Source organism: Urtica dioica, chromosome 8 (assembly GCF_054948205.1).
Source record: "Urtica dioica subsp. dioica isolate 48M chromosome 8, U.dioica_male_clone48M_v1_H2, whole genome shotgun sequence".
In the NCBI taxonomy this organism is placed as follows: Eukaryota; Viridiplantae; Streptophyta; class Magnoliopsida; order Rosales; family Urticaceae; genus Urtica; species Urtica dioica.
In genome coordinates, this window is record NC_142763.1 from 14291693 (window position 1) to 14302014 (window position 10322).

At 32.9% G+C, this 10322-nt stretch overlaps 1 protein-coding gene across 5 annotated transcripts; it reads right to left on the bottom strand.

Moving 5' to 3' along the window:
* Positions 1–3231: 3231 nt before the first annotated feature.
* Positions 3232–9789, bottom strand: LOC149388397 (serine/threonine-protein kinase GRIK2-like). Of its 5 annotated transcripts, none has more exons than XM_089623349.1 (14): positions 9631–9789; positions 9415–9448; positions 8976–9194; positions 8471–8881; positions 8119–8193; positions 7963–8007; positions 7813–7887; positions 7592–7679; positions 6519–6587; positions 5266–5395; positions 4170–4341; positions 3953–4090; positions 3674–3878; positions 3232–3580 (listed from the first exon to the last, which is right to left on the bottom strand). In XM_089623349.1, the coding sequence occupies exons 4-10, from the start codon at positions 8816–8818 to the stop codon at positions 5385–5387; spliced, it is 711 nt and encodes a 236-aa protein (XP_089479475.1). In that variant the 5' UTR covers positions 8819–8881; positions 8976–9194; positions 9415–9448; positions 9631–9789; the 3' UTR covers positions 3232–3580; positions 3674–3878; positions 3953–4090; positions 4170–4341; positions 5266–5384. The 5 variants fall into 5 exon arrangements, with proteins under 5 accessions (XP_089479475.1, XP_089479473.1, XP_089479476.1 ...); XM_089623347.1 differs by having other exon boundaries at positions 6519–6608; XM_089623350.1 differs by lacking the exon at positions 4170–4341 and having other exon boundaries at positions 5346–5395.
* Between the last annotated feature and the right edge of the window lie 533 nt (positions 9790–10322).

The window sequence follows — 10322 nt, forward strand, 5'->3', positions numbered from 1 at the left end:
TAATCATAATTTTTGTGTTGCTAAAAAAATTGTGTTCATAATTACAACTTACTATTTCTATTTTTTTTTATATATGAGTTATTATTTAATTAAAATGGTTTAAATATATATTAAAAAGTGGTAAAAAAAAATGCTAACTTTTACATATGACAAGTGATAACCAACAATTGCAAACCGTTCACATTATTATCTTAATTAAAATTTATCAAGCCTCCCGGGCAACGCCGGGGTTTATTTCTTGTATATATATAAAGCAAAACCCTCAATTTACAGTTCATACTACAGTAACCCATTTTTTCATAAAATTTCCAAAAGTACCTATTTAAGTTTTAAAATTACATAAATAATCGTATAACAAAATTTCAAAAACAACTTTAAAAAACGAAAATTCCAGAATTAACTCTAAAAAACGAAAATTTCAGAAATCACTCTAAAAATGAAAATTCTCTAAACTAACTTTAAAACAATAACAATTATTAGCCGACTAATAGTTTTATAATTCAAATTACTTATGATCAGTACAATTATTGAAAACTAATGAATATATAAGTAATGATGTTGGTTAATCATAATTTTTGTGTTGCTAAAAAAAATTATGTTCATAATTACAACTTACTATTTCTAATTTTTTTATATCTGAGTTATTATTTAATTAAAATGGTTTAAATATATATTAAAAAATGGTAAAAAAAATGTTAACATATGTAACACATATGACAAGTGACAACCAACAATTGCAAACCGTTCACATTATTATCTAAATTAAAATTTATCAAGCCTCCCGGACAACGCCGGGACCTATTGCTTGTAATAAAATAAAATAAAGAATGATCAACTCCTCTACAAAAGAATGATCAGATCACATGCGCTATCTCGTGGCTCAGTCCAGAGCATCTCGCTCAGAAAAGTTCAATCATCTTCGCAGAGAGTCAATGAAACAATAACTTAGCACTCACTCATAACTTACACAAAACAAAACAATAGAATTTATAAAACATTAGTAATACAAGCGTAGGAAAAACGTATAAGAGATCAAACAAAATATATTCATTATGTGAATGACACTTTTACATTGCTCATTTGTTATCAATATAAAATTTCAAATCTTTATAAATATAAAATAGAGGATTTTATGAATGAAGTAGCTAATATAAACTATTTTTTTTAACAAAATGGTCAATATTTTATAAGCTATTACATAATAGCCACTTTTAATGTAGAAAAAAACTAATATAGACCTTCATGTTTATATATATATATATATATATATATATATATAATATATATATATATATATATATTCGTCTATTTGGAAAAAGAAAATGTATATTTTTCTTTATCGAAGTTCGCAAACAAGATTTCTTGCTCGAGTTTTATCCTTATACTAAAAAAAAAAATTTGGCTCGTACAATTAGCGACCGGAGAAGAACATACATTGTTTTTAATCGAAATGCTGCGTTTATTCTCATAGTTTTTAGAAATATCAGAAGTGCCCAAACATTCTTATTAATATCAACTATATACTTTGAAACATGTTTACATATCAAAACCCTTAATTTTATAAGATTTTTTTGATTTTTTTTAAACAAAAAATTGAACCTTCCATTTTTATTGGCGACTGTATATGGTGGCGACAACAACAAAGCTTTCTCTTCTCTCTAGTAAGCTCTTCCTTTCGTCACTATCGTTCGTGGTTAGGTGCAATTAATTACTTCTTTTAAAAATGGGCAGTTAATTTTAATTTTGAATTTTTTTAACAAAATCAATTAAAAAGGGAGGGTTTTGATATGTAAACGCATTTAAGGTGTATAATTGATATTAATATGAATTTTAAGAGACACTTTTGATATTTCTAAAAACTGTGAGAATAAATAAACGCAACATTTCGAGAAAAGGTTCCATGGGAACAATTTTTTTATTTTTAGGGTGTGGACTAGGTAAATCAATAAAAAGTCCTGATGATCCTATAGAAAATACCAGCATAAATGAAGAGCTCATTACGACGATCCCTCCAAACAAGCACAGGCTTATCGCCAAATGTTCAAATTCGTGCTAATTTTTTGGTTTTGTAATTGAAAATTTATTTATTTTCAATAGAAACCTATTACGTGGTAGGGACTGTAATTTTCCATGAATTTCCCATTTCTCGCTCAAAGATTGAGCCATGTTTATTTCTTTTTAAGAGACGTGATATTTTTCATATATTTTGTTATATTTAACAGAATTATTGGCTCATGATGGAGAAAAAAATATATAAGACTATAAAAATGAGCAAATTCATTTAGTAAAATGGTACGTTCAACTTTTAATTTACAAAAATCAACGAAATTCAAGATTAAGAGCGAATTTTGATAGGTAAACACGTCTTAAAATATATAATTGATTTTAGTAATGACGCTAAGGGGGATTTATGATATTTATAGAAATTAAGTGAATAAACGACGGATTACAATTAAACTCAGGGAGACATGTGACATATATATATATATATATATATATATATATATATATATATACACACACTAGAAAGTAACACGTGCAACGCACGTGGTTATTATAGTTTTATTTGAAAAGAAAAAATTTAAAATTAATCCGTTTTTCTTAACTAACATACATTAAGAGATAATAAGAAATATAAAGCAAGTATCGTATTCACAAACTAAATTAAAGAGAATCTAAATTGTAATTAGTTTGAGATGAAAAATGGTTTTAAAGAGAATCTGTTTTGATGTGAAAGAAAAGACGAAGTTAAAAGGAAAGTATGGGATTTTCGTTTTGATTTGGTCTACAGATACTTTATATTTATAAATATAACAATATGTGATTTAACGGGAAAGAAAAAACGAAATTAAAACGAAAGTATATGTTCTTCCTTTAGATTTGGTCTACATATTATATTTATATTTATAAAAATCTCTCTCACTCTCTCAATTTGATTTAATAAGCTGTTGCATTTAGCAGAGATTAGGATCTAAAAAAAAGGAAAACACGTTTCAGTGTTTAGTCGCATCTTTAACCAAACCGAGTGGCTACATACACGATTACCGAGTCAATCTTAACCAATTTCCTAAAAATTCTCTAACAGATTTCCATAAGTATATATGCATACGATGTACATGTTATATATATTTATGGCTACTGGTTTTTTGTCGTTGAAGTAAAAAACCAACCTTGATTATTGAATGGTGTGTGACACTGACATTTACCACATATAATAATTAACACCCACAATCCAGCAAAACCCTAAACTGCCATGAACATGTTTCCAAATCTCATGCACCGGAAAGACAAACCCGGCATATATTATACACGTCAAATAACCGATATACAAGTAGTAATGGTAGTAAAATAAAAGAAAAACTCAGCGAAAGCTGTGATTGACCTTGTAAGGGTCCAATAGGCTGCTGCAATAGCTTGGGGAAACTTGGGAGAGAGATCTTGATGGCATTTCCACTCCTTAAAGGGCTTCAAAGCGATCGGACTTTCCACAGCCGCTGAATCGACGCACAGCATCGATTGTAGTCTTCGTCCCCCAAATCCGACAAAGCCTTAGCCTTTTTGTCCCAAGGATTCCTAACAGCTGATCAAAGAGTATTTCAAAGCCTTGTAACTAATCAATAATATACGTCGTAAAAATTGTATTATAAAAAAATAAGAGTTCCGAAATACGAACCTGAATCGGGCAATCCGACTTTCGAAGAACCAGAGATCCCTCCTTCTCGTGGTCTATGATCGCGATCTTCGTCGGCGTGCTCAGGTAACTGTATCGATCTATAACCCAGACGATGATCATGACCCTGGCCGTTGAAAGTGATCGCATCAGCTTGCTAAGTGAACCTCTCTATTTGAACCAGGTTGTCAAAGTAATCAAGCGTTTGCTGTAATCAAGTGATTCAGAGAACGAAAGACCATTAGAGTAAAAGAAGAGAATTAAAAAAAAAAAAGTTCGGACCTGATATCCGATACGGGCACGTAGTTTCGGAGAGCGAAAGTGAAAGTGAAAGTGAACGCTTTGTTGTCTATGTTCCTCACTCAGGGTATCAATCTGAGCTTCTCGGGCCTGACACATACTCAGAGCCTCAACTCGAAGCTACATAAAACAAAAAAGAAAACGACGGTTAATGAATAAAAAAAATGCACGCATTGGGACAAATGATCGAACACCTTACCCGCGAAGCCAGGTCTTGAAATCCTCGTCGGTTGACTTGACGAGGTTGACTTGATCCTCAAGACAACCAATGTCTTGGCGTAGGCCAGAGGAAGAGACGACGAGCCGTCGTCGATCGACCAAAGCTTGTTCCTTGCGAAGACGTGCTGTTCCAGAGAACCAGTATTCCCAAACTGCAAAATATTTGACAGGCTATTATAACCAATTAAAATTGGATTCATTTTAACGTGTCAATGTCTGTCAAATTATCTGTGGAAAGGAAACAGGAACTCCTCCTCTGAGGACTTTTGGGGGTTTTCAAATTGCCTGTTGATTCAGTTTCATATAAAAGATTGCTTGTTAATTAATCGATCACTATTCAAAGTAACATAGTTTGATCATGTATTCATTCCTTAATTACTAACAGTATATTTACTACTTTTCTTCTTATTCTGCCTTCAAGAGTGTAAATATGTATTTCATGCAATTATCTGAATTGTGGTATATCAAGTCTTCAATGATTCACAACTAAGGCACGCCAAAAATGAAAAGTTCATACGTACAAGGTGAAAGTGGGACATTTGAAAAAAAAAAAACCATGTAACCATGAGTATAATAGCAAACGATTGACCACTTTTTACCAGAACTGAGAAAAATTTAACTTTGATTTATTGATCATTAGATTTATAATAAGTACTTAGCCAATAGAGTAATAAAAAAGGATGTGAATTTGGTGCCCAATGTACTTATGCATATGTGCTAGGCTTCAAGCGTATCACGCTCTTAATTTTGACCAAGAAAAAAGAGAGAAGAAAGTCTCTGTTCAAACTTACAATATTATTCTTTTCGTTTCACGTCTTAATCATTTCGGATAATAGTTTTAAACAAGCTACAGACATACATCAAGAACAGAAGACAATCAATATCTTCAGGGTTTTTGTCTTTTGATTTTTTTTTTATCAAATTATACAAGAAAAGTAATATACCTCAGCAGTTTGGAATTATAAAACATAAATAAGAGAATCGAACACAATAATTAATTTCAGATTTCAATTCAATATCCAAGAATGTTATTCCTCAAATTTCCAGCAGAAGAAGACAACGAATTTGTTACTTACCTTAACTGAGACCGGCACGACAATTACTCCTTGTTTATTTCCCGTGGACGTCTAACTTTTTGCGTTGTTCGAAAAGACACCGTGTTGGATCTTCTACAAAGTATTGAGACAAGGATTCTTCAGTTCTTCCCTGCAAGAAATTGTAGAAGTACGTAGTTCCAAACCCATTATAAAGCTTATTTATAAAAATAAATAAAAAATTGGAACCATAACTGATACCATTAAATTCCTACATAAAAATGCCATGACTTTGATCAACTCTTTTCTAATTCATACTGATTATCATTCAGTAAACAGGAATGGTAAAATTATTGGAATTGGTTGTTAAAATTAAACTACACAATTTATGGCCTTGATCATAAAGTCCTAATTAAATCGATGAGAATTAAGAAATCAAGTAGCTTTAGTGTACTTAATATCAATGTGATCAGCAGTCCATGAAATAAGTAAAGCACATTCAAAATGGGAAGAAGATCTCAGAAGGCTCGGGGGTCTAATATACCCGCTATTTTGTGTTGCAAGGAACTGATGAACTTACACATAACTTGTATATATTTTTTATCTAGACCTCAGCAGTTTGGAAGTATAAAACATAATAATTAATTTCAGATTTCAATTCAATATCCAAGAATTTTATTCCTCTAATTTCTAGCAGAAGAAGACAACGAACTGTTACTTACGTTAACTGAGATATATGTTATTTTTACCAAAATATTGAAGAAATAAATATTTTCTCCAAATCCATAGTATTGAGTGCATGTTAGAAACCCAAGCTTTATTATCCACTGTTCTTCGAGGTTCGTAGAAAATTTAGAAGAAAAAAAAATGAGTGTCGTGTCGAATAATGGACGTTTAAAATCTGAGTTGATACTTTTCTAACCAAAAAAAAAAAAAAATCCAAGCTGATACGGAGACAAAGTCATATAGTATGAGGTGTAGCTAAATAGGATAGATTAGCATTACTACAATTTTCTTTTACAATAAGTATGACCGGTGAACAAATACTTCTTCAGGAACGGATATCTCATCCTAGCTTACAGCTAGATCTGATTTTTACTTATCAAAAGCCAAAACAACCCAGCTTGTTCATATGTATTGTACTAATAATTATCACGATAATTAAGCTAACTCCGCTCACACATGTATGAGTTTTTTTTCAATTATTGTTTATATACATATATGTATATGTATACTTAGTTCCAAACCCAGTATAAAGCTTATTTATTAAAAAAAAAAATTAGAACCAAACTTACCACTTCTGAATTCAAGGAAATTAGCGAGCGAATTACGGCTTGAGCGGTGCCAAGAAAGTTCTTCAAAACCTACAAGAACAACATACACTTCTTCAATGGAATGAGGCCCTTGAATACAAAAGCTCAAACTAATTCACTCTTTGCAGTGTTCACAATTTGACCGCTCACAAGCCTTTGACTTCGCTGTGACTTAATCACTGATAACGTGTCACAATGACAACGGACTCATTAGAAACAGGATAGTCCTATTCTTTTAACAGCTAGCCAAACTTTTGTAATTATGCAATAGAGGACATAACATACTTTTTCTTTCCCTTTTTTTTGTGTTCTTTCATCTCATGCAGTATCACATTCAACTTAATTTGGTTGGAAAACGCACACAGACACACAAATATATATGTATACATATAGTCTAGGTAGTATGCTTAGTGGTTTCATTGGGTTAAACGTTCCATATTCTTCTTTTGTTGGGACATTATAAATTAAACTTTATTTTTTTCCCTTTATTAGGATAGGCTAATTTAGTGTTTTGGTCCAGAAAGAGATCTTGTGGATGTACCGCGGGCTCACCCCGGCGAAGGAATCGCAGAGTGTGAGCTTTTCAATTGGTTTGCCAAAGAGGTTTACAAATAGCTGACTTGGATTTGTTGAGAGTAATCAATTCCTAGATAGTTTGAAAGAATCAATAGCAATTACAAGAATGAACAAGAATAGAAATGTACAAATAAATAGTAGCTTATCATGAAAGAGCAATTGCATACCCAAGATATAATAAACACATCCTCACCTGAAGAAGAACAGCACATGTCCTCTGGCTTTTATTTATAAACAAGAAATGCTACTATAAATATATAAAATAATAATTAAAAAAAAGTAATATTTTTCATTTCCATATCATGAGTTTTTTTTGGAAAAAAAAATGTAGTGACAGCAAAAATACAGAAACACCTTCCTGTATCTTCTATTGGGAATCTATCGCAAACGCTACACAGCATACGCTAGGTCATAGCTATCGAGCCCTTCAAAAAGGTTTTTTTAGTAGAAATATAAAAGCAGATATCGTAGATACGTACCTATATAAAAGTGATCTGTTTCGAGATCATTAATCACTTCGATGAGATTTACAATATTTGGATGCTGAATCATCTTCATAATTAGGACCTGGTAAGAAAAAAACAATATATAACATTTGTACATACCTCAAACTACATAAATGATTTATATAAAGTTAAGGAAACTATGGAGATCAATTGAAATGCAAACTACAAAAGCGCAGTTAACGAAAATATTTTACCTCGCGAAAAACATCAGTCATTGTTGTCTCTGAAGGTGCAACTCGCTGCTTCAAAAGATGAGACTTGTGAAAGGACTGCAAATAAAATACAATCAGCTCTCGAATTTCAAATGCAGAAACATCAATCCAGAATCAGGAAAATAATAGTACCTTGATTGCATAATGCTTCCCATCAACACGGCTTCGATAAAGAACCTGTTTCAAAGATGAGTATATTGATTTTATCATAAGGCAACAATTAACCTAGCAAACAGCTAAAATGCCACTGCGTATGTGCTCTCTCTATCTCTATCTCTCGGTGCTTACCACTTTCCCATAGCTTCCACAGCCAATCTTGTGCTCGCAAACATATTCATTCACCACCTTGTTCCCATTCTCATCCTGAACATTTTCAACACATCAATCCACATAAATCTGTTACTCTTAAAACTACGTCACAGTAAAGACAAATCTGCATGCAAACCAAAGAGGTACAAATACACTCTTGTGAATCTCATACTTTAAGCACTAACTCTAGGAAGAAAAATAAAACGACAACAGAGCGCACCACATTCAATATAACAGACTCGACTTACAGCGAAAAGAGCAATGACTTAAACAGAACTACTACGACCACAATCCATACGACGAATTGACTTGCACAAAAAAATGACTTTACCTCTGTTCGAACGAGTTGATGGGTTTCCTTAACGGGGAACTGCCTGCAAACCAATCCCATATGTTCCCTCAACTCGAGAATCTCTTCGGAGCATTTTGGGCGAGTTTGTGACTCGCGGCCAAGGCTTCCCGCGTCACTCTCGTCTCCTCTTCCGGTGCTTGTAACGTCGCCATCGTACGAACGATCATCATCATCATCATCTTCCATATCTTCATCCAATAAGAACTCTTGGGAAAGGCAATTGTTAAAGCCCGAGCTCGGTCTAGATAGCGGGTTATGCTTTCGGGCAAACTCGAAGTAGCTACAGCAACCCATGAACTTTGCTACCGAAGAACTCTTACTGAACATACCAATCTGTGTTTTGCGATCTGAGCTCCCAGAAACAGAGAAATTATATTCTAACTACAAAACCTGAATTAAACAATAAAGCAGCTATCTTTAGCATTTTATATATATATTTCAGGGTTTCGAACATACACCTAGAAATTGTTTTAACAGTAAGAACCTGAATTCGCAGAGGAAGAAGAGGCTTTTTCGGGCCCAAATGAAACTCTGCTATTCTAGTGGATGCCATTCAGCCAAATGATGAAACGATTTTGAATGATCAAGTGCATTGCAATTCGAACCCAGCATCGCGATATGATGACTCCAATTGATTATTATTAATAATATAACCACGAAACAAAATCCAAAATTCTCCAACCAACAATACTTTGACCTTGTCCTGCAATACGCAGAAGAATATAAACAGTAAACACCCACAATTAAAAAAAATAGAATTATGGCCACCCAACACAATATTCAATAAAATATGAACGTCAGTTGATAAAACAATAAATATATATAAAAAAAATTATCTTGGCACGAACGACAGTGACACAATCCGAGAAACAGAGACTTCTCGAAATGAAATACAGTAATTCAATTCAGAAAAAATTGCATACCTTGCGTAAGGAGACAAAGCGACCTATATGAGATCTGAAAACCCGAATTTATAAACCACTTCGTAAGCCCCAATTTAAAAGTAAATTCGAGCAAAACATTTATAAAATCTGAAAACCCTATTTTTCAAATTAAATTCGAGCAAAACCTATATCAAATCTGAAAACAAGATAGAAGAAGACGAGGAGACATAAACGAGGTCGAGATGATGAACTCACCGTGAAGAGGAGCGGAGACGCGCGAGCCAATGGCGAGTGTTACGCTGGCGGCGAAGAGCGAAGAAGAAGAAAGAAATATAGAAGAAAGAGACGCGAAATAAAGAGACGAGAGAAAATGGTGAAGCCTACGAAACCGTACAAACCCAACCGAACGGTAACAAACTAAAAAAATAAAAATAAAACCGTTTGTATTCAAAGTGAGTGGTGAACAGTAATTTCGGAATTGGTTACATGTCGTATTTTAATTGGTAGATCCTTATGAACAGTGTTTTCGGATTTGCGCTTATTATATTTTAATAGATTTAGTGATATTTTGATAAAAATAGGTATAACTTTAGAATTTTTGTAATTTTAGACATGACAATTTAATTTGATCTATGGGAATTTGACGTTAATAATACCATCTTGTTGTCACTTATCATATTTAGCCCAAAACTCAAAATTTGACACATGTAATACCTAGACCAATAGGTAAAGACTATTATACCCTCAAAACTAATTTAAACGAAATAAACCATCCCAACCCAATTTTCTCCATTTTCCCTCGCACACCTACACGACGGTTTATCTCCCTCCCTCTCTCTCTCACGATTTTCAAACCTCCAACCCCTCCCACATTTTCGCTCTCACGATTTCACTATCTCTTCCTCTTCCCTCCCACGATTTCGCTCTCTAATCATCTTCCTCTGTGT